This window comes from Papio anubis, chromosome 2, assembly GCF_008728515.1.
Source record: "Papio anubis isolate 15944 chromosome 2, Panubis1.0, whole genome shotgun sequence".
Lineage (NCBI taxonomy): Eukaryota > Metazoa > Chordata > Mammalia > Primates > Cercopithecidae > Papio > Papio anubis.
In genome coordinates this window covers 155569653-155595481 of record NC_044977.1, presented here as the reverse complement: position 1 = coordinate 155595481, position 25829 = coordinate 155569653, and the positions used below count along the sequence as shown (strand labels likewise).

Below are 25829 nucleotides of genomic sequence, written 5' to 3'. Positions count from 1 at the left end.
AGGCGTGAGCCACCATGCCCAGTCTTGGTGTAGCAATTGATGGCAAGTCTACTATTTAAGAAACAGGATTTTACACCAGGCACAGTGGTGTGTGCCTATAGTCCCAGCTACTAAGGAGGCTGAGGTGGGAGTATTGCATTATGATTGTTCCTGTGAGTAACCATTGCACTCCAGCCTGGGCAACACAGCGAGACCCTATCTCTTTTTTAAAAAGAAAATGAAAGTAGGGTTTGGGGGATGAAAGAAGATTTTTCCTTAGACACAGAAAGCACATGAGGAGAGATGGGGAAGGACTGCTTGATGGGCACAGAGTTTCCTTTTGGGGTGATATTATTACAGAACTAGATAGTGGTAATGGTGGTGCAACATTGTGAGTGTACTAACAGCCACTGAATTGTGCACTTTAAAGTTGTTTAAATGGTGAACTTTGTTAGTGAATTTTACCTCAATTTAAAAAAAGAAATGGGTTTGAGAAATTGATACTCTTGAAAAAAGAAATGGGATTTAAATTTTTTTATTCTGAAAATAGGACTTTTATAATAAACATATACCTATACTTTTAGATGTCAGTGAAAGTTTTTTTCTCTTGCCAACACAGGTCTTCATGAAATTTACCAGATTTGTTTATTTTTATGTAGGCAAAATAACTCTAAGAGATCTGAAGAGGTGCAGAATGGCTCACATCTTCTACGACACTTTCTTTAATCTAGAGAAATACTTAGACCATGAACAGAGAGATCCCTTTGCGGTCCAGAAGGTACCAGTATAATTTTAACTTTTATTTGAGGGCTGCAGTATCAGGGGCTGTGTGTGCTACATATTAAAATGGTCTCTGCATGCTGGAATTTCAGTAAAGAGGTAATAATTTATAACATTTCATTAAAGAGTAAAAAGAGACAATAAAGGACCTGTGGAGCACATGTCTCTCCACAGGTGATCGTCAGGTCTAGGTAACCTGCATCTGCATAAGCACTTTCCACTGAGCAGACTCTACAGCTCATCTACTGATACACACACTGGAAACTAGTTACAAAAGAGTAGTTTTGAAAAAAAAAATTTTCCTTCTAACTTTTAAAAATGTATCAATAGGCACATCTGTATTAGAAACTATATTGGCCTCGATTCAGTTGTACCATTCATTTCCAGGATTCCATGGTAATTAGCTTTCCCCATCATGGTGAAAACTAGAATTCTCCATGATAGAAAACCTTCAAATAATATAACACTTTTTCACATGTTAATGATTGCTATACATGGCTATCAGTTTTGAATGCATTCTACATCTGAATAAAGATGAATACCCTTCCCCAGACACAGAAACCTGTGAACCCTCAGAAAACCCTATACATACTGTCCATGTTAAAAATAAAAACAATGTCACCCCTTGTTCTTACCATTCCTCTAAGAAGTAAAAATGATGTTAAGAACAGACTGTTGCAGTTGTGTAACAATAAACTATAAGAAGCTTTTGCAGTCTTTTTTCGTCTACATGTTCCGTAACTGTTTGAGTTATGGAATTGTAATAAGAATATGATCACCTTCTAAATAAGATAAATAAGAATTTATCGCCTTCCAGAAAGAAATATTCTGCAGCTGATCTCAGCATATCAAGTTGCGTTATCGCTGGTTTAAAGTCTGTTATATTTCATTGAATTTAACATGCTCCATAATTTTATATTTGTTTCTCTTTGTGTGTGTGTGTGTGTGTGTGCACGCGTGTGTGTGTGAGACAGAGTTTCACTCTTGTTGCCCAGGCTGGAGTGCAATGGTGTGATGTCAGCTCACCACAGCCTCCGCCTCCCAGATTCAAGTGATTCTGCTGCCTCAATCTCCCGGGTACTGGGATTACAGGCATGCACCACCACACCCAGCTAATTTTGAATCTTTAATAGAGACAAGATTTCTCCATATTGGTCAGGCTGGTCTCGATCTCCCCACCTTGGGTGATCTGCACACCTCAGCCTCCCAAAGTGCTGGGATTACAGGCGTGAGCCGCTGCGCCCGGCCTATTTTATATTTCTCTAAGCAAAAACAAAACCCCAGACATTGCCAGTTGTAAGCCTATAATGCAGTGCAATTTCATAAATGTTAGAAAGGTAGAGATGGGTCTTAAAATGAATTAAATATAGTAATTAATAGTGGTCATTGTTTAGGAACTTAACATTATTCTTGGCATAACTAATTGTAGACCCAAGGGCAATACTGACTCATGTTCAGCTTGGAAAGACATTTTATCTGAAACATAAAATTTCAAGAAAATTGACAAAAGTCTGTGGTCTTTTCCCTCTTTACTTATTTTCTGTGTGTTACCATTTTTACTCTAAAAATTTTACCTTTAAATTTTACTTTTCTTTATAAATGGTATAATTATTGATGTTTGTTCTGATCTACAAAGAACATTATCAGTCAGGAAGTGCTTAATAAATTCTGGGCACTGCGTTGAAGAGATACTGGATATTTGGAGATGGCAGAGATACAAGAACAAAAGGTGTCAACCAAAGTATCTGCATTAGAAAAAAGGAAGTGATACGGAGAAAAGGACTGTTTCCAGGAAGATATCACAGACAACATGGTATCTGAGTTGGCTTCTAAAGAACAAAAATTTGCCAGCGAATGCGGGCTTGGGGAAGGTACATTTCAGGCGGGCCTGTGGCAAAACACGTCACTCCAGGTGACTGCTGTGCAAAGTGCCAGAGGAGAGGGGACCAGAGAAATGTCTCTGATTACAAGGCTAAAGAATCTAGACTTACCAGGTGCTATGGCTTGTGCTTGTAATCCCAGCTACTTAGGAAGCTAAGACAGGAGGATCACTTGAGGCCAGGGGTTCAAGACCAACCTGGGCAACATAGTGAGACCCTGTGTCTACAAAAAAACTTTAAAATTAGCAGGGCATGGTGACATGCCTGCAGTCTCAGCTACTTAGTAGGTGGAATGCCTATAGTCTCAGCTACTCAGTAGGCTGAGGTAGGAAAATCACTTGAGCCCAGATTTTGAGGCTGGCAGTAAGCTATTATTGTACCACTGCACTCCAGACTGGGCAACACAGTGGGACCCTGTCTCTTTTAAAAAAAAGAGTTGGAATCAGTCAGGCACGGTGGCTTCCGCCTGTAATCCCAGCACTTTGGGAGGCTGAGGCAGGCAGATCGCCTGAGGTCAGGAGTTCAAGACCAGCCTGGCCAACATGGCGAAACCCTGTCTCTACAAAATACAAAAATTAGCTGGACGTGGTGGCACTTGCCTGTAGTCCCAGCTACTCGGGAGGCTGAGGCCGATTGCCAGACATTGCTTGAACCCAGGAGGCAGAGGCTGCAGTGAGCTGAGATCGTGCCACTATACTTCAGCCTAGGTGACAGAATGAGACTCCATCTCAAAAAAAAAAAGAAAAAGAAAAAAATGGAATCTATACCTAAAAAACCTAGCTTCTAAACAGTTAAATTTTCCCTTTTGAGGTGTAGAAAATTACCGTAGGAGTGTTACCTTAGCACCTCTTTTAAACCTGTTGAAATGAAACATTTCAGTTAGGATTTTTTCACAGTATACATTTGTGTGATGATCTATCTCCAATTCTTTGTCTTTGATTATTTTTGTTTCTTGTGGCTGTCTTCTTTCCAATCAGGATGTTGAGAACGATGGGCCTGAGCCCTCAGACTGGGACCGGTTTGCCGCTGAGGAGTATGAGACTCTTGTTGCAGAGGAATCTGCCCAAGCACAATTCCAGGAAGGGTGAGTGAGTTTCTCTATGTCTTGTAGAACTTTTTAACAGGAATGCGCATGTCCAGAATATTCAGACCCCCTTACAAAATCCTTTTCTATTTTTTCCATTTTTGAATAGCATAAAAATGTGATTTAACCAACTTCAGTTAAATGATTACCTTTTCCAGCAATTTTCACTCATTTCCTGATAGTCTTCTCATGTCCATTTCCTTTAACAAGTCTCATCTTTCACTGGAAATCAAGATCACTGAACAATCAAACTACTATTTTGCTGATATTGATAAACCCTGTACATAAAGGAGGAGGCTAAAGGAACTAAAGCTGTGGCCAGGCACGGTGGCTCACACCTGTAATCCCAGCACTTTGGGAGGCCAAGGCGGGCGGATAACCGGAGGTCGGGAGTTTGAAACCAGCCTGACCAACATGGAGAAACCCTGTCTCTACTAAAAATACAAAATATTAGCCAGGTGTGGTGGCGCAAGCCTGTAATCCCAGCTACTTGGAAGGCTGAGGCAGGAGAATTGCTTTTACCTGGGAGGCAGAGGTTGCAGTGAGCCGAGATCGCGCCATTGCACTCCAGCTTGGGCAACAAGCAAAAATCTGTCTCCAAAAAAAAAAAAAAAACACTAAACTAAAGCTCCTTCAGTAATAAAGATGATTATGTTTAGAACAAATTATTATACATGGTTTTGTGCAGGAAGTAACTTCTACATGTATTTCTACTAGTCAGAGCATAATTCCATAAAGGGACCATGTTAAGAAATTTAATTATCCAAGAATTTGACTCCTTGGATCATTTCAGCAACTTTATAATTTGCTGGTTTTTTCCATCATCTTCTAGTAACTCCTTCTGTAATTCTTCTAATTCTTCCTTATTAAGTCATAGCTTCTGTAAAGGCCTCAATTAATCTTTCTCATTAATGTAGTGTACTTTTTGAACAGGCACTATTCATATGATATAATATTCAAAGAAACAAAAGAAATAGTAAGAAGTTTCCTCCTACCCAGTTCTCCCCAGAAGCTACAAGAGTCATCATGTTCTTGCTTACCCTTCCAAAGAGCCTCACTCTCCATCTATCTAAGTATATATAGAAAGATAGATGAATTTTTTATTTTTTATTTATTTATTTATTTTTTTTTTTTGAGACAGTGTCTCAAATGTGGTCTCTGATGTGGTCCATTCAGATCAGCCTCCTGAGGCATAGAGATCGGGGAAGAGCAGGTTTAGAGGGATAAACAGAAACTATCCAGCCCCATAGATAAAGTCAAATAGTCCTCAATATAGATTGTACCAACTTATACCTCTACCATTAAATATTAGCTTTTTTGAGGGTGCTGAACCAAGCCATCACCAAAGCACTTTCTTTCATTGAGAGATTTCTTTAACCTGCTTAGCCACAAAACTAGGATTTCATTTTTATGGCGATGACCTGGAAACCCTTAAAATCATTCATTGTGCACTCAGTATCTTAAGCCTGACTGCATGGGAATATAGAGAAATGGATTCACAAGCATGATTTAAAGGTTTTTTTGGTATTGAGCTTCCATACTAGGAATTACGGTTAGCGTACCAATCTTAAGAGGCAACATTGCTGCAGTTAAGAATATGTGGATTGGGCGGCAGGCGGCGGTGTGCATATATGTAATCCCAGCACTTTGGGGAGGCGAGGCGGGTGGATCCGCGAGGTCAGGAGATTGAGACCATCCTAACACGGTGAAACCCCATCTCTACAAAAATACAAAAAGTGGCAGGCCTTGATAGGCGCCTGTGAATCCCAGCCTGCAGGCTGAGGCAGAATGGCGTGAACCGGGGCCGGAGCTTGCAGTGAGTGGAGATGGTCAGCTACACTCAGCCACAGGCGACAGAGAGCCAGACTCCGTCTCAAAAAGATATGTGTGGATTGGACAGGTGCAGTCACTCATGCCTGTAATCCTAGCACCTTCGGAGACTGAGGTAGAATTAGCTTGAGCCCTAGGAGTTGAAAACCAGCCTGGGCAACTATGGTGAGGGAAACCCCATCTCTACAAAAAATACAAAAATTAGCCTGGTGTAGTGGTGTGTGCCTGTAGTCCCAGCTACTCAGGAGGCTGAGGTGGGAGGATCACTTGAGCATGGGAGGCAGAGGCTGCAATGAGCTGAGATTGCACAACTGCACTCCAGCCTGACAGAGCTAGACCCTGACACACACACACACACACACACACACACACCCCAAGTGTGGATGTTTAGAATAGTGAAAATTTGGAGGCCATCTAGATATCTAATGGGAAGATTAATAAAATTATACTGCATGTACCCAGTACAGTTCTATTAAGCATTAAAATCATTTTGTGGATGTGTACTTCTGGACTTTAATTAGGAAAAACTGGAGGTGAGGAAGAAGACTATGAAAGATCAAGTAAAATGTAATAGAAAAGAACAAAAAAAGTATCCAAAAGAAAATTAGGTATATGTAAGGAGAGCAAATGGGATCTTATTTATGTATTTTAGACAAAAGAATATATAAAATAGCAAAATATATTAAAAGACAATAGAAAAGCTTTTTTGAAATAAAAGAAAACCTGAATAGGAAAGGTCAGAAATCATGCCTTGTCCAGGAAATACTGATAATGAATAGTGATTGACCCCAGATTTGCATTGTGAATTTACTAGAACTCAAGGATGAATAAAGGTATATCATTGAGGTTTTTTTTTTTCCAATTTTAAAAATTCAAGTCACCAGACAACTGGTTTAAAAAAAAAAAAAATCAGCATGCCTCCGTAAAATTGAATACTGAAAGACCATGAAACAGTGTTTGCAACTTCCTCACAGAAAGAAACTCTGTATCCAAGAATTTTATACCAAGCCAAGATGGTATTCAAGCATAAAGACACAGATAGATATTGTCAAACATATGAGAACTAGAGATTATATAATACCCAGGAGCTCTTCCTTAAAAAGTACCTAATCTTAAAACCAAGAGACAAGCCAAAATAAAAGGCTCAGAAATGAGCAGCCATGGTAGAAAAGAAATAATAGTGAGCATTCAATCCATTTAAATGTAGAAATGAGGCTAAACAACTAAGGACATTAAGAGAGAGCAGAACATAATATTCCATAAAAAAAAAAAGTGTAACTGAAGATGTAAAAAGGAGGAAGTAAATATATGTGTAAGTTTCATTAGCAGGGTCTCAACAGATGCTCTCAAAAGCTGATAAGTTGGGGGTTTAAGAAAATTAAAATAAACTGTTACAAAACTAAAGCCAGACTAAACATTCTAATTAAATCAGAAAACATGTACACACAAAAGAAAAACACGGACCATGCAGCATAAACTAAAGATGCCAGAACTAATGCAAATATTTCTAGAACAGTGAATGTAAAAGGAATAAAGTCACTTACCAAAATAAAAAGATTCAATTATTGCATGACAACAACAAAGGTTGAATGTAAAAATAATTAAAACCCCCAAAAAACTATCTTGATAACATCAGATTTTTTTTTATTTTTATTTTTTTATTATACTTTAAGTTCTAGGGTACATGTGCACAATGTCAGGTTTGTTACATATGTATACATGTGCCATGTTGGTGTGCTGCACCCATTAACTCATCATTTACATTAGGTATATCTCCTAATGCTATCCCTCCCCCGTCCCCCAATCCCACAACAGGCCCCAGTGTGTGATGTTCCCCTTCCTGTGTCCAAGTGTTCTCATTGTTCAATTCCAACCTATGAGTGAGAACAAGAGGTGTTTGGTTTTCTGTTCTTGCAATATTTGCTGAGAATGATGGTTTCCAACTGCATCCATGTCCCTACAAAGGACATGAACTCATCCTGACTTTTTAATGATCACCATTCTAACTGGTGTGAGATGGTATCTCATTGTGGTCTTGGTTTGCATTTCTCTGATGGCGAGTGGTGATGAGCATTTTTTCATGTGTCTGTTGGCTGTATGAATGTCTTCTTTTGAGAAGTGTCTGTTCATATCCTTTGCCCACTTTTTGATGGGGTTGTTAGTTTTTTTCTTGTAAATTTGATTGAGTTCTTTATAGGATCTGGATATTAGCCCTTTGTCGGATGAGTAGATTGCAAAAATTTTCTCCCATTCTGTAGGTTGCCTGTTCACTCTGATGGTAGTTTCTTTTGCTGTACAGAAGGTCTTTAGTTTAATTAGATCCCATTTGTCAATTTTGGCTTTTGTTGCCATTGCTTTTGGTGTTTTAGACATGAAGTCCTTGCGCATGCCTATGTCCTGAATGGTATTACCTAGGTTTTCTTCTAGGGTTTTTATGGTTTTAGGTCTAACATTTAAGTCTCTAATCCATCTTTAATAAATTTTTGTATAAGGAGTAAGGAAATGATCCAGTTTCAGCTTTCTACTTATGGCTAGCCAATAAATGATTGCTATTCTAACTGGTGTGAGATGGTATCTCATTGCAGTTTTGATTTGCATTTCTCTGCTGTCTAGTGATGATGAGCATTTTTTCATGTATCTCTTGGCTGCATACATGTCTTCTTTTGAGAAGTGTCTGTTCATATCCTTTGCCCACTTTTTGATGGGATTGTTTGCTTTTTTCTTGTAAATTTGTTTGAGTTCTTTGTAGTTTCTGGATATTAGCCCTTTGTTAGATGAGTAGATTGCAAAAATTTTTCCCATTCTGTAGGTTGCCTGTTCACTCTGATGGTAGTTTCTTTTGCTGTGCAGAAGCTCTTTAGTTTAATGAGATCCCATTTGTCAATTTTGGCTTTTGTTGCCATTGTTGTTGGTGTTTTAGACATGAAGTCCTTGCCCATGCCTATGTCCTGAATGGTATTGCCTAGGTTTTCTTCTAGGGTTTATGGTTTTAGGTCTAACATTTAAGTCTCTAATCCATCTTGAATTAATTTTTGTATAAGGTGTAAGGAAGGGATCCAGTTTCAGCTTTCTACTTATGGCTAGCCAGTTTTCCCAACACCATTTATTAAATAGGGAATCCTTTCCCCATTTCTTGTTTTTGTCAGGTTTGTCAAAGATCAGATGGTTGTAGATGTGTGGTATTATTTCTGAGGGCTCTATTCTGTTCCATTGGTCTATATCTCTGTTTTGGTACCAGTACCATGCTGTTTTTGTTAGTGTAGTCTTGTAGTATAGTTTGAAGTCAGGTAGCCTGATGCCTCCAACTTTGTTCTTTTGGCTTAGGACTGTCTTAGCAATGCGGGCTCTTTTTTGATTCCATATGAACTTTAAAGTAGTTTTTTCCAATTCTGTGAATAAAGTCATTGGTAGCTTAATGGAGATGGCATTGTATCTATAAATTACCTTGGGCAGTATGGCCATTTTCATGATATTGATTCTTCCTATCCATGAGCATGGAATGTTCTTCCATTTGTTTGTATCCTCTCTTATTTCACTGAGCAGTGGTTTGTAGTTCTCCTTGAACAGGTCCTTCACATCCCTTGTAAGTTGGATTCCTAGGTATTTTATTCTCTTTGAAGCAATTGTGAATGGAAGTTCATTCATGATTTGGCTCTCTGTCTGTTATTGGTATATAAGAATGCTAGTGATTTTTGCACATTGGTTTGTATCCTGGGACTTTGCTGAAGTTGCTTATCAGCTTAAGGAGACTTTGGGCTGAGACGATGGGGTTTTCTAACTATACAATCATGTCATCTGCAAACAGGGATAATTTGACTTTCTCTTTTCCTAATTGAATACCCTTTATCTCTTTCTCTTGCCTGATTGCCCTGGCCAGAACTTCCAACACTGTGTTGAATAGGAGTGGTGAGAGAGGGCATCCCTGTCTTGTGCCAGTTTTCAAGGGGAATGCTTCCAGTTTTTGCCCATTCAGTATGATATTGGCTGTGGGTGTGTCATAAATAGCTCTTATTATTTTGAGATATATTCCATCAATACTGAATTTATTGAGAGTTTTTAGTATGAAGGGCTATTGAATTTTGTCAAAGGCGTTTTCTGCATCTATTGAGATAATCATGTGATTTTTGCCTTTGGTTCTGTTTATATGCTGGATTATGTTTATTGATTTGCATATGTTGAACCAGACTTGCATCCCAGGGATGAAGCCCACTTGATTATGGTGGATAAGCTTTTTGACGTGCTGCTGGGTTCGGTTTGTCAGTATTTTATTGAGGTTTTTTGCATCAATGTTCATGAGGGATATTGGTCTAAAATTCTCTTTTTTTGTTGTGTCTTTGCCAGGCTTTGGTATCAGGATGATGTTGGCCTCATAAAATAAGTTAGGGAGGATTCCCTCTTTTTCTATTCATTGGAATAGTTTCAGAAGGAATGGTACCAGCTCCTCCTTGTACCTCTGGTAGAATTCGGCTTTGAATCCGTCTGGTCCTGGAGTTTTTTTAGTTGGTAGGCTATTAATTATTGCCTCAATTTCAGAGCCCGTTATTGGTCTATTCAGGGATTCAACTTCTCCCTAGTTTAGTCTTGGGAGAGTGTAAGTGTCCAGGAATTTATCAATTTCTCCTAGATTTTCTAGTTTATTTGCATAGAGGTGTTTATAATATTCTGTGATGGTAGTTTGTATTTCTGTGGGGTCGGTGGTGATATCCCCTTTATCATTTGTTATTGCATCTATTTGATTCTTCTCTCTTTTCTTCTTTATTAGTCTTGCTAGCGGTCTATCAATTTTGTTGATCTTTTCAAAAAACCAGCTCCTGGATTCATTGATTTTTTTGAAGGGTTTTTTGTGTCTCTGTCTCCTTTAGTTCTGCTCTGATCTTAGTTATTTCTTGCCTTCTGCTAGCTTTTGAATGTGTTTGCTCTTGCTTCTCTAGTTCTTTTAATTGTGATGTTAGGGTGTCAATTTTAGATCTTTCCTGCTTTCTCTTGTTGGCATTTAGTGCTATAAATTTCCCCCTAAACACTGCTTTAAATGTGTCCCAGAGATTCTGGTATGTTGTGTCTTTGTTCTCATTGGTTTCAAAGAACATCTTTATTTCTGCCTTCATTTCATTATGTACCCAGTAGTCATTCAGGAGCAGATTGTTCAGTTGCCATGCCGTTGAGCGGTTTTGATTGAGTTTCTTAATCCTGAGTTCTAGTTTGATTGCACTGTGGTCTGAGAGACAGTTTGTTATAATTTCTGTTCTTTCACATTTGCTGAGGAGTGCTTTACTTCCAACTATGTGGTCAATTTTGGAATAAGTGTGATGTGGTGCTGAGAAGAATGTATATTCTGTTGATTTGGGGTGGAGATTTCTGTAGATATCTATTAGGTCCACTTGGTGCAGAGTTGAGTTCAATTCCTGGATATCCTTGTTAACTTTCTGTCTCGTTGATCTGTCTAGTGTTGACAGTACGGTGTTAAAATCTCCCGTTATTATATTTTGGGAGTCTAAGTCTCTTTGTAAGCCTTAAGGACTTGCTTTATGAATCTGGGTGCTCCTGTATTGGGTGCATATATATTTAGGATAGTTAGCTCTTCTTGTTGAATTGATCCCTTTACCATTATGTAATGGCCTTCTTTGTCTCTTTCGATCTTTGTTGGTTTAAAGTCTGTTTTATCAGAGACTAGGATTGCAACCCCTGCCTTTTTTTGTTTTCCATTTGCTTTGTAGATCTTCCTCCATCCCTTTATTTTGGGCCTATGTGTGTCTCTGCATGTGAGATGGGTCTCCTGTATACAGCAAACTGATGGGTCTTGACTCTTTATCCAATTTGCCAGTCTGTGTCTTTTAATTGGGGCATTTAGCCCATTTACATTTAAGGTTAATATTGTTATGTGTGAACTTAATCCTGTCATTATGATGTTAGCTGGTTATTTTGCTCGTTAGTTGATGCAGTTTCTTCCTAGCATCAATAGTCTTTACATTTTGGCATGTTTTTGCAGTGGCTGGTACCGGTTGTTCCTTTCCATGTTTAGTGCTTCCTTCAGGAGCTCTTGTAGGGTAGGCCTGGTGGTAACAAGATCTCTCAGCATTTGCTTGTCTGTAAAGGATTTTCTTTCTCCTTCACTTATGAAACTTAGTTTGACTGGATATGAAATTCTGGGTTGAAAATTCTTTAAGAATGTTGAATATTGGCCCCCGCTCTCTTCTGGCTTATTGAGTTTCTGCCGAGAGATCCACTGTTTAATCTGATGGGCTTCCCCTTTGTGGGTAACCCAACCTTTCTCTCTGGCTGCCCTTAACATTTTTTCGTTCATTTCAACTTTGGTGAATCTGACAATTATGTGTCTTGGAGTTGCTCTTCTCGAGAAGTGTCTTTGTGGCATTCTCTGTATTTCCTGAATTTGAATGTTGGCCTGCCTTGCTAGGTTGGGGAAGTTCTCCTGGATAATATCCTGCAGTGTTTTCCAACTTGGTTCCATTCTCCCCATCACTTTCAGGTACACCAATCAGACGTAGATTTGGTCTTTTCACATAGTCCCATATTTCTTGGAGGCTTTGTTCATTTCTTTCTACTCTTTTTTATATAAACTTCTCTTCTCGCTTCATTTCATTCATTTGATCTTCAGTCACTGATACCCTTTCTTCCACTTGATCGAGTCAGTTACTGAAGCTTGTGCATTTGTCACATAATTCTCGTGTCATGGTTTTCATCTCTATCAGGTCGTTTAAGGACTTCTCTACATTGGTTATTCTAGTTAGCCATTTGTCAAATCTTTTATCAAGGTTTTTAGTTTCTTTGCCTTAGGTTTGTAATTCCTCCTTTAGCTTGGAGAAGTTCGATTGTCTGAAGGCTTCTTCTCTCAACTTGTCAAAGTTATTCTCTGTCCAGCTTTGTTCCATTGCTGGCGAGGAGCTGCATTCCTTTGGAGGGGGAGAGGCTCTCTGATTTTTAGAATTTCCAGCTTTTCTGCACTGCTTTTTCGCCATCTTTGTGGTTTTAGCTCCCTTTGGTCTTTGATGATGGTGACGTACAGATGGGGTTTTGGTGTGGGTGTCCTTTTTGTTTGTTATGTTTCCTTCTAACAGTAAGGACCCTCAGGTGCAGGTCTGTTGGAGTTTGCTTGAAGTCCACTCCAGACCCTGTTTGCCTGGATATCAGCAGTGGAGGCTGAAGAAGAGTGAATATTGCTGAACAGCAAACGTTGCTGTCTGATCATTCCTCTGGAAGCTTCATCTTAGAGGGTTACCCGGCCGTGTGAGGTGTCAGTCTGCCCCTAGTTGGGGATGTCTCCCAGTTAGGCTACTCGGGAGTCAGGGACCCACTTGAGCAGGCAGTCTGTCCGTTCTCAGATCCCAGACTCTGTGCTGGGAGAACCACTACTCTCTTCAAAGCTGTCAGACAGGGACATTTACATCTGCAGAGGTTTCTGCTGCCTTTTGTTTGGCTATGCCCTGCATGCAGAAGTGGAGTCTACAGAGGCAGGCAAGCCTCCTTGAGCTGCAGTGGGCTCCCCCAAGTTCCAGCTTCCCAGCTGCTTCGTTTACCTACTTTGTTTACCTCAGCAATGGTGGGCGTCCCTCCCCCAGCCTTGCTGCTGCCTTGCAGTGAGATCTCAGACTGCTGTGCTAGCAATGAGGGAGGCTCCGTGGGCATGGGACCCTCCGAGCCAGACGCTGGTATGCCGTTTGCTAAGACCCTTGGTAAAGCGCAGTATTAGTGGGGAGTGCCCGATTTCCCAAGTGTTGTGTGTCACAGTTTCCCTTGGCTAGGAAAGGGAATTCCCTTCCCCCTTGCACTTCCCAGGTGAGGCAGTGCCTCGCCCTGCTTCAGCTCTCACTCGTTAGGCTGTACCCACTCTTCTGCACACACTGTCCGACACACCCCAGTGAGGTGAACCCGGTATCTCAGTTGGAAATGCAGAAATCACCCATCTTCTGTGTCACTCACACTGGGAGCTGGAGGCTGGAGCTGTTCCTATTCAGCCATCTTGGTGCCACCCCGCCAACATCAGATTTTTAAAGCCAAAACAAAAAAGAAAAAATTGAAACCTATTACTTGAAGACACAGTAAAGTATTACCTTAAAACAGATAAAAATATCTTTGTGGTTTATGTTCATAAACCATTTATAAAATACATATTAGACCACAAATAACACTTCAGTAGACTTCTAAAAACTAGCATTAATATAGTAATATAGACCAGCATTAGACTCAGCATCTGAGTTCAGCTGAAAGCATGCTATAGTTTTCAGTCTCAAACCACATAAAAGTAAGAAATACAGAACATCAGTTAAAGTAAGAAGAGAAACTTTCAGCGGGCCACTAGAAGGAGGAAAGCAGATGGGATCAGAATGAAGGAGCTGGCAGCTTAGAGTCTTCATAGTAGAACATATAAAACAATTAGGTAATGGGAGTGGCACTTAATGTTCACCACCTGAATTTGACTGAAACCAATAGCAAGAAGACCAGAAGAACATGCATCTAGCGAGGTCAACTCCTGTATATCCCACCCTACCCCTAAAGGAAAGACAAAAGCCCTGACTGTGGAGCTTGGAACAGAGAAAGCCCAGTCACTTAAATAGGTACACCTCAGCAACACATCCAAACCCATCTCATTCTGTCCCCTACTCTTATCCCTGTTCTTATTAAAAACCCCAACGACCCCACTGCCCCTTCCTAAGCAGCCAGTGAGAACAGAGGCAGCAATCTGTTCTCAACTACTTAAAAGGTGCACAAATATCAAACAGTTAAGAAATATCAATGAAAGACTCAACAGATGGAAGAACTTACACCTTTGGAAGGAGACACAATCAGAACAGGACATCAAAATGAACATATTTACTATTTTCAAAGGAATAAGAGAGAATATCACACTCCTCAACCAATGGTAGAACCAGTTTCTTAGAAATGAAAGTTTTTTAAATTGGAAAAATGCAGCCATTGAACTGAATAATAGAATGGAAAAAACTGAAAAGTTTTTGATTTGGGATACTGGCATAAGAAATCCTCTTTGTAAGCAATAGAAATAACAGCTTAATAATTCCCAGAGTTTTAGCTGTTTAAGCACATAAAAAGATACATAGGAGAAGGAATCAGCAATTTTTTTCTAACCAGTTATAAATACTTTAGACTTTGTGGGTCTCTGCCACAATGAAGCAACCATTGATAATATGTAAGCAAGTGTATTTGGCTGTGTTCCAATAAAACTTTAATAATAGACACTGAGCTATTCATTTATTATTATTTTCATGTCACGATATTCTTTTGTTTTTCAAATTTAAAAATGTAAAACTATTTTTAGCTCACAGGCTATACCAAAGCAAATGGCAAGATAGGTTTGGCCCACAGACTGCAGTTGTCAACCTCTGTGCTAGAGTGAAATTTCAGAACACAAACGATAGGAAAGGTCTGAAGATCTACCAGAAAGAAAAAACTTTATCCATAAAGTGCACACAAAAAGAAATGGAACAAAATTATTCAAGTACTGCAAAGAAAATAACTATGAACCTAAAATTCTGTTCCTACTCAAATGTGAGGGACAAATACATTTTGAGACTTGTAAAAAGAGGTACAAAAAGTATACCCACAGGCTATCTCTGAAACAAATATTAAATGATATTCTTCAGCAAGAAGGTAAATGGATCCTAGAGGAAACAGTGGGATGCAAGAAGCAACTGTGAGCAGTAAAAATTATTCTTAGGACTAAATAAGTATTGATCACAGATACATAAGAGAGAAAAAGGAATTGGAGTAATATACTATGATTGTTATCTGTATAAGAGTAGAGAAATATAGACACTGATAAACTTGTGTTTCTCTAACAATGGTTAAAGTATATCTGTTAAAAATTTAAGATCTTTTCACTAGAAAAATAAAAATAAAATGGAAAACTTTCACATCAGTTTCAGAAAAAGGTTATTAACTGAAAAAAATTAAGTAAAAATTCAAACTACTTGAAAGTATGTTAATCAGCATTCTTCTGGTGGCAAGTGACCTAAACTCAGCTCAAATTAACAATAAGCCAAACTTCTTCTTACATACAAACTAGAAAACAGAAGAAATCGATAAATTCCTGAAAACATACAACCTCCTAAGACTGGAATAACCAGGAATAAATTGAAACACTGAACAGACCAATAATGAGTTCTGAACTTGATGAGTAATTACAAAAAAAAGAAAACTACCAACCAGATAAAGCCCTAGACTAGACGGATTCACAGCCAGATTCTTCCAGATGTATAAAGAAGAGCTGGTACCAACCCTGCTGAAATTATTTCAAAAAATCAAAGAGGGACTCCTCCCTAACTCATTCTGTGAGGATAGCATTGTTCTGATACCAAAACCTGGCAGACATAATAAAAAAAAACTTCAGGCCAATATCGTTGATGAACATACATACAAAAACCCACAACAAAATACTAGCAAATTAAATTCAGCAGCACATCAAAAAGCTAATCCACCACAATTATGTAGGCTTTATTCCTAGGATACAAGGTTGGTTCAACATATGCAAACCAGTAAATGCAATCCATCACATGAATAGAACTAAAAACAAAAACCACATGATCATCTTAATGGACACAGAAAAGGCTTTTGATAAAATTCAACATCCCTTCATGTTAAAAACCCTTAGCAAACTGGCATCTAAGGAACATACCTCAAAATAGTAAGGGCCATCTATGACAACCCCACAGCCAACGTCACACTGAATGGACAAAAGCTGGAAGCATTTCCCTTGAGACCCAGAAGAAGATAAATATGCCCGTTCTCACCACTGCTATTCAACATAGTGATGGAAGTCCTATCCAGAGCAGTCAGGGAACAGAAAGAAATAAAAGGCATCAAAATGGGAAGAGAGGAAGTCAAGCTATCTGTCTTTGCAGACAATATGATTCTATACCTAGAAAACCCATAGTATCTACCCAAAGGCTCCTAGATCTGATAAACGACTTCAGTAAGGTTTCAGGATACAAAATCAGTGTACAAAAATCAGCAACATTTCTATATACCAACAGCGTTCAAGCTGAGAGCCAAATGAAGAGCACAATCCCATTTGCAATAGCCACAAAAAGAATAAAATACCTGGGAATAAGGGACGTGAAAGATCTCTACAACAGTAATTACAAATCACTGCCAAAAGAAATCACAGACAACATTTAAAAATGGAAAAACAATCTATGCTCATGGATAGGAAGAATCAATACTGTTAAAATGACCATGCTGCCCATTGTGCTCATGGACAGGAAGAATCAATATTGTTAACATGGGCATACTACCCAAAGCAATCTACAGATTCAGTGCTATTCCTATCATACTACCAACATCATTTTTCACAGAATTTGAAAAAAACGTCCAAAATTCATATGAGGCCAGGCACAGTGGCTCATGCCTGTAATCCCAGCACTTTGGGAGGCTGAGGCAGGTGGATCACCCGAGGTCGGGAGTTCAAGGCCAGCCTGGCCAACATGGTAAAACCCCGTCTCTACTAAAAATACAAAAATTAGCCAGGGGTGGTGGCAGGCACTTGTAATCCCAGCTACTTGGGAGGCTCAGGCAGGAGAATCGCTTGAGTGAGCCCAGGAGATGGAGGTTCAGTGAGCTGAGATCACACCACTGCACTCCAGCCTGGGTGACAGAGTGAGACTCCATCTCAAAAAAAAACTTGTGAAACAAGCCTGAATAGCCAAAGCAATCCTAAGCAAAGCCAGGAGCATCACACTACCCAACTTCAAACTATACTACAAGGCTGCAGTAACCAAAACAGCATGGTGCTGGTACAAAAACAGACACATAGACTGTGTGGAACAGGTTTGGGTGGAACACCAGTGGAACAGATTAGAGAACCCAAAAATAAAGCACACCTACAACCATGTTTTTGACAAAGTTGAATAAGCAATGAGGAAAGAACTCCCTGTTCAATAAATGGTGCTGGCTAATCATATGCATTAGATTGAAACTGGACCCCCCCCTTCCTTTCACCATATACAAAAGTCAGCTCAAGATAGAATAAAGACTTAAATGTAAGGCTGGCCATGGTGACTCATGCCTGTAATCCCAGCACTTTGGGAGGCTGAGGCGGGAGGATCACTTGCGGCTAGGAATTCAAGACTAGCCTGACCAACATGGCAAAACCACGTCTTTGCTAAAAATACCAAACAAAAACAAAACAAAACAGTGTGGTAGCACTTGCCTGTAATCTCAGCTACTCGGGAGGCTGAGGCACAAAAAGCACTTGAACCTGGGAAATGGAGGTTGCAGTGAGTCGAGATTACACCACTGCACTCCAGCCTGGGTGACAGAGCAAGACCCTGTGTCAGGAAAAAAAAAAAAAAAAAAAAAAAAAAAAGACTTAAATGTAAGACCTAAAACTAGAAGAAAACCTGGGAAATAACATTCTGGACATAGGCCTTGGCAAAGATTTCATGATGAAGTCTCCAAAAGCATCTGCAACAAAAACAAAAATAGACAAGTGGGGCCTGATTAAAGAGCTTCCGGGATTGCTGGCAAGATGGCCGAATAGGAATAACTCCAGTCTGCAGCTCCCAGCCAGATCGATGCAGAAGGTGGGTGATTTCTGCATTCCCAGCTGAGGTACCCTGTTCATCTCATTGGGACTGGTTGGACAGTGGGTGCAGCCCACGGAGAGTGACCCAAAGCAGGGTGGGGCATCGCCTCACCTTGGAAGCAGAAGGGGTCAGAGAATTCTCTCCCTTACCCAAGGGAAGCCGTGAGAGATTGTGCCTGAGGAATGGTACATTCCGGCCCAGATACTGTGCTTTTCCCACAGTCTTCACAACCCACAGACCAGAAGATTCCCTCCGGTGCCTACGCCACCAGGGCCCTGAGTTTCAAGCACAAAACTGAGCAGCCATTCACGCAGACACCGATCTTCAGGAGGTTTTTTTGTGTGTGTGTTTTTTTTCCGTACCCCAGTGGCACTTGGAATGCCAGCGAGACAGAACCGTTCACTCCCCTGGAAAGGGGGCTCAACCCAGGGAGCCAAGTGGTCTGGCTCAGCAGGTCCCACCCCCACGGAGCCCAGCAAACTAAGATCCACTGGCTTGAAATTCTCGCTGCAAGCCCAACAGTCTGAGGTGGACCTGGAACACTCCAGCTTGATGCAGGGAGGGGTGTCCAGCATTGCTGAGGATTGAGTACGCGGTTTTACCCTCACAGTGTAAAGAAAGCTGCTGGGAAGTTCAAATGGCATGGAGCCCACCACAGCTCCCCAAGGCTGCTGTGGCCAGACTGCCTCTCTAGATTCCTCCTCTCTGGGCAGGGCATCTCTAGTAAAAAAGGCAGCAGCCACAGTCAGGGACTTATAGATAAAACTGCCATCTCCCTGGGACAGAGCATGTGGGGGAAGGGGCAGCTGTGGGCACAGCTTCAGAAGACTTAAACGTCCCTTCCTGATGGCTCTGAAGAGAGCAGGGGACCTCCCAGCACAGCGTTTGAGCTTTGCTAAGAGTCAGACTGCCTCCTGAAGTGGGTCCCTGACCCCAGGGTATCCTGACTGGGAGACAACTCCCAGTAGGGGCCAACAGACACCTCATACAGGAGAGCTCTGGCTGGCATCTGGCGGGTGCCCATCTGGGATGAAGCTTCCAGAGGAAAGAACAGGCAGCAATCTTTGCTGTTCTGCAGACTTCGCTGGTGATACCCAGGCAAACAGTCTGGAGTAGACCTCCAGCAAACTCCAGCAGACCTACAGCAGAGGAGCCTGACTGTTAGAAGGAAAACTAAAACAGAAAAGAATAGCACGTCCACTCAGAGATCCCATCCAAAGGTCACCAACATCAAAGACCAAAGAGATAAATCCACAAAGATGGGGGAGAAACCAGCGCAAAAAAGCTGAGAATTCCAAAAACCAGAAGGCCTCTTCTCCACCAAAGGATCACAACAACTTGCCAGCAAGGGGACAAAACTGGACAGAGAATGAGTTTGATGAACTGACAAAAGTAGGGTTCAGAAGGTGGTAATAACAAACTGCTCCGAACTAAAGGAGCATTTTCTAACCCAATGCAAGGAAGCTAAGAACCTTTAAAAAAGGGTAGACGAATTGCTAACTAGAATAACCAGTTAAAAGAAGAACATAAATGACCTGGTGGAGCTGAGAAACAGCATGAGAACTTCATGAAGCATACACAAGTATTGATAGCCAAATCGACCAAGTGGAAGAAAGGATATCAGACATTGAAGATCAACTTAATGTAAAACGAGAAGACAAGATTAGAGAAAAAAGAATGAAAAGGAACGAACAAAGCCTCCAAGAAATATGGGACTATGTGAAAAGACCAAATCTACGTTTGATTGCTGTACCTGACAGTGGCAGGGAGAATGGAACCAAGTTGGAAAACACTCTTCAGGATATTATCCAGGAGAACTTTACCAACCTAGCACGACAGGCCAACATTCAAATTGAAGAAATACAGAGAACACCACAAAGATACCCCTCCAGAAGAGCAACCCCAAGACATGTAATTATCAGATTTACCAAGGTTGAAATGAAGGAAGAAATGTTAAGGGCAGCCAGAGAGAAAGGGCGAGTTACCCACAAAGGGAAGCCCATCAAACCAGCAACAGTCTATGTCTCTGCAGAAACCCCACAAGCCAGAAGAAAGTGGGGAATGATATTCAACATTCTTAAAGAATTTTCAACCCAGAATTTCATATCCAGCAAAACTGAGCTTCATAAGCGAAGGAGAAATAAAATACAGACAAGCAAATGCTGAGAGATTGTGTCACCACCAGGCCTGCTTTATAAGAGCTCCTAAAGGAAGAACTAAACATGGAAAGGAATAACCGGTACCAGCCACTGCAAAAAACATACCAAATTGTAAAGACCATCGACACAGTGAAGAAACTGCATCAACTAACAGGCAAAATAGGTAGCATCATAACGACAGGATCAACTTCACACATAACAATATTAACCTTAAATGTAAATGGGCTAAATGCCCCAATTAAAAGACAGACTGGCAAATTAGATGAAGAGTCAAGACCCATTGGTGTGCTATCTTCAGGAGATCCATCTCATGTGCAAAGACACACATAGGCTCAGAGTAAAAGGATGGAGTAATATGTACCAAGCAAATGGAAACCAAAAAAAGTTCCAATCCTAGTATCTGATAAAACAGACTTTAAACCAACAAAGAGCAAAAGAGACAAAGAAGGTCATTACATGATGGTAAAGGGATCAGTGCAACAAGAAGAGCTAACTATCCTAAATATATATGCACCCAATACAGGAGCACCCAGATTCATAAAGCAAGTTCTCAGAGACCTACAAAGAGACTTAGACTCCCACACAATAATAGTGGGACACTTTAATACCCCACTGTCAATATTAGATCAACAAGACTGAAAATTAACAAGGATATTCAGGACTTAAACTCAGCTCTCGACCAAGCAGACCTGATAGACATCTACAGAACTCTCCACCCCAAATCAACAGAATATACATCTTCTCAGTACCACATCGCACTTATTACAAAATTGACCACATAATTGGAAGTAAAGCACTCCTCAGCAAATGTAAAAGACCAGAAATCACAACAAACTGTCTCTCAAACCACAGTGCAAACAAATTAGAACTCAGGATTAAGAAACTCACTCAAAACCACACAAGTACATGCTAACTGAACAACTTGCTCCTGAATGACTGCTGGCTAAATAACAAAATGAAGGCAGAAATAAAAATGTTCTTTGGAACCAGTGAGAACAAAGACACAACGTACCAAAATCTCTGGGACACGTTTAAAGCAGTGTGTCTCAGGGAAATTTATAGCGCTAAATGCTCACAAGAGAAAGCAGGAAAGATCTAAAATCGACACCCTAACATCACAACTAAAAGAACTAGAGAAGCAAGAGCAAACAAATTCAAAAGCTAGCAGAAGACAAGAAATAACTAAGATCAGAGCAGAAATGAAGGAGATAGAGACATGAAAAACCCTTCGAAAAATCAATGAATTCAGGAGCTGGTTTTTTGAAAACATCAACAAAATAGACCTCTAGCCAGACTAATGAAGAAAAAAAGAGAAGAATCAAATAGACACAATAAAAAATGATAAAGGAGATATCACCACTGATCCCACAGAAATACAAACTACCATCAGAGAATACTATAAACGCCTCTATGCAAATAAACTAGAAAATCTAGAAGAAATGGATGAATTCCTGGACACATACACCCTCCCAAGACTAAACCAGGAAGAAGCTGAATCCCTGAATAGACCAATAACAAGTTCTGAAATTGAGGCAGTAATTAATAGCCTACAAATCAAAAATAGTCCAGGACCAGACAGATTCACAGCCGAATTCTACCAGAGGTACAAAGAGGAGATGGTACCATTCCTTCTGAAATTATTCCAATCAATAGAAAAAGAGGGAATCCTCCCTAACTCATGTTATGAGGTCAGCATCATCCTGATACCAAAGCCTGGCAGAGACACAACAAAAAAAGAGAATTTCAGGCCAGTATTCCTGATGAACATCAATGCGAAAATCCTCAATAAAATACTGGCAAACTGAATCCAGCAGCACATCAAAAAGCTTATCTACCACAATCAACTCAACTTCATCCCTGTGATGCAAGGCTGGTTCGACATGTGCAAATCAGTAAATGTAATCCATCACATAAACAGAACCAATGACAAAAAACACATGATTATCTCAATAGATGCAGAAAAGTCCTTCAACAAAATTCAACACCCCTTCATGCTAAACACTCTCAATAAACTAGGTATTGATGGAACATAATCTCAAAATAATAAGAGCTATTTATGACAAACCCACAGCCAGTATCATACTGACTGGGCAAAAACTGGAAGCATTCCCTTTGAAAACCAGCATGAGACAAGGATGCCCTCTCTCACCACTCCTATTCAACATAGTATTGGAAGTTCTGGCCAGGGCAATTAGGCGAGAGAAAGAAATAAAGGGTATTGAAATAGGAAAAGAGGAAGTCAAACTGTGTTTGCAGATGTCATGATCGTATATTTAGAAAACTCCATCATCTCAGCCCAAAATCTCCTTAAGCTGATAAGCAACTTCAGCAAAGTCTCAGGATACAAAATCAGTGTGCAGAAATCACAAGCATTCCTGGACACCAATAACAGAGAGCCAAATCATCAGTGAACTCCCATTCACAATTGTTTCAGAGAATAAAATTCCTAGGAATCCAACTTACCAGGGATGTGAAGGACCTCTTCAAGGAGAACTACAAACCACTGCTCAAGGAAATAAGAGAGAACACAAATAAATGGAAAACATTCCATGCCCATAGATAGGAAGAATCAATATTGTGAAAATGGCCGTACTGCCCAAAGTAATTTATAGATTCAATGCTATCCCTATCAAGCTACCATTGACTTTCTTTTTTTTTTTTTTTTTTTTTTTTTTGAGACGGAGTCTCGCGCTGTGTCACCCAGGCTGGAGTGCAGTGGCACGATCTCGGCTCACTGCAAGCTCCGCCTCCCAGGTTCACGCCATTCTCCTGCCTCAGCCTCCGAGTAGCTGGGACTACAGGCGCCCGCCACCACGCCCGGCTAGTTTTTTGTATTTTTAGTAGAGACGGGGTTTCACCATGTTAGCCAGGATGGTCTCGATCTCCTGACCTCCTGATCCGCCCGCCTCGGCCTCCCAAAGTGCTGGGATTACAGGCTTGAGCCACCGCGCCCGGCCGAGCTACCATTGACTTTCTTCACAGAATTGGAAAAAACTAAAGTTCATATGGAATCAAAAAAGAGCCCGCATTGCCAAGACAGTCCTAAGCTAAAAGAACAAAGCTGTGGAGGCGTCATGCTACCTGACTTCAAGCTATACTACAAGGCTACACTAACAAAAACAGCATGGTACTGGTACCAAAACAGCTATGTAAGCCAATGGAACAGAACAGAGGCCTCAGAAATAACACCACACATCTACAACCATCTGATCTTTGACAAACCTGACAAAATCAAAAAATGGGGAAAGGATTCCCTATTTAATAAATGGTGTTGGGAAAACTGGCTAGCCATATGCAGAAAACTGAAAGTGGATCCCTTCCTTAGACCTTATACAAAAATTAACTCAAGACAGATTAAAGACTTAAACGTAAGACCTAAAACATAAAAATCCTAGAAGAAAACCTAGACAATACCATTCAAGACATAGGCATGAGCAAAGACTTCATGTCTAAAACACCAAAAGCAATGGCAACAAAGGCCAAAATAGACAAATGGGATCTAATTAAACTAAAGAGCTTCTGCACAGCAAAAGAAACTATCAGAGTGAACAGGCAATCTACAGAATGGGAGAAAATTTTTGCAATCTATCCATCTGACAGAGGGCTAATATCCAAAATCTACAAAGAACTTAAATTAAGAAAAAAATAACCTCATCAAAAAGTGGGCAAAGGATGTGAACAGGCACTTCTCAAAAGAAGACATTTATGCAGCCAACAAACATATGAAAAAAAGCTCATCATCACTGGTCATCAGAAAAATGCAAATCAAAACCACAATGAGATACCATCTCATGCCAGTTAGAATGGCAATCATTAAAAAGTCAGGAAACAACAGATGCTGGAGAGGGTGTGGAGAATAGGAATGCTTTTACACTGTTGGTGGAAGTGTAAGTTAGTTCAACCATTGTGGAAGACAGTGTGACAATTCCTCAAGGATCTAGAACTAGAAATACCATTTGACCCAGCCGTCCCATTACTGGGTATATACCCAAAAGATTATAAATCATTCTAAAAGACACATGCACATGTACGTTTATTGCAGCACTATTCACAATAGCAAAGACTTGGAACCAACCCAAATGTCCATCAGTGATAGACTGGATAAAGAAAATGTGGCACATATATGCCATGGAATACTATGCAGCCATAAAAAATGAGTTCATGTCCTTTGCAGGGACGTGGATGAAGCTGAAAACGAGCATTCTCAGCAAACTAACACAGGAACAGAAAAGCAAACCCCACATGTTCTCACTCATAAGTGGGAATTGAACAATGAGAACACATGGACACAGGGAGGGGAACATCACATACCGGGGCCTGTCGGCAGGGGGCAGGGGGCTAGGGGAGGGTTAGCATTGGGAGAAATACCTAATGTAGGTGACGGGTTGATGGATGTAACCGCCATGGCACATGTATAGCTATGTAACAAAACTGTACATTCTGTACATGTACCCCAGAACTTAAAGTATAATTTTAAAAAAAAAAAAAAAGCCTCCAGTTGGGTGCAGTGGCTCACACTTGTAATCTCAGCACTTTGGGAGGCCGAGGCAGACGGATCACTTGAGGTCAGGAGTTCGAGACCAGCCTGAACAACACGGTAAAACCTCGTCTCTACTAAAAACACAAAAATCAGCCGGGCAGGGTGGTGTGTGCCTGTAGTCCCAGCTATTTGGGAAGCTGAGGCAGGAGAATCACTTGAGCTTGGGAGGCGGAGGTTGCAGTGAGCCGATACCATGCCACTGCACTCCAGCCTGGGAGACAGAGTGAGACTCTTGTCTCAAAAAAAGTGCTTCTGCACAATAGAAGAAATTATTAACAGGGTAAACAGATAACCTACAGAATGGGAGAAAATATTCTCAAACTGTGCATTTCACAGAGGTCTAATATCCTGAATCTGTAAGGAACTTAAAAAAATCAACAAGGGAAAAACAGCCCCATTAAAAAATGCCCATAGGACATGAACAGACACTTCTCAAAAGTGAGACATACAAGCAGGCAACAAGCACATGAAAAAATGTTTAACATCACTAATCCTTAGAGAAGTGCAAATCAAAACCACAGTGAGACACTATCCCACACCAGTCAGAATGGCTATTCTTAAAAAGTCAAAAAAATCACAGATTTTGGCAGGGTTCCAGAGAAAAGGGAATGCTCATACACTGCTGGTGGATGGGAATGTGAATTAGTTCAGCCACTGTGGGGAACAGTTTGGATATTTTTCAAGGAACTTAGAACTACCATTCAACCCAGCAATCCCACTTCTGGGTATATATACCCAAAGGAAAATAAATCATTCTACCAAAAAGACACATGCACTCATATGTCTATCATATTCACAATAGCAAAGACATGCAATCAACCTAGATGCCTATCAGTGGTGGACTGAATAAAGAAAACATGGTACATATACACCATGGAACACTATGCAGTCACTAAAAAAAAGAATGAAATCATGTCCTTTGCAGCAACATGGATGCAGCTGGAGGCTGTTTTCCTAAGCAAATTAAAGCAGGAACAGAAAACCAAATACCATATGTTCTCACTTATAGGTGGGAGCTTAACA

General features: G+C 40.4%; 1 protein-coding gene across 6 annotated transcripts in view; it reads left to right on the top strand.

Moving 5' to 3' along the window:
* Positions 1 to 25829, top strand: part of PPP2R3A (protein phosphatase 2 regulatory subunit B''alpha) — a 190483-nt gene that overhangs the window by 134783 nt on the left and 29871 nt on the right. For all 6 annotated transcript variants that reach the window (XM_003895077.3, XM_017955869.3, XM_017955870.3 and 3 more), the window contains 2 exons: positions 639 to 757; positions 3617 to 3723. In XM_003895077.3, coding sequence (XP_003895126.2) covers positions 639 to 757; positions 3617 to 3723 — 226 coding nt within the window. The remainder of the gene's footprint in view (positions 1 to 638; positions 758 to 3616; positions 3724 to 25829) is intronic.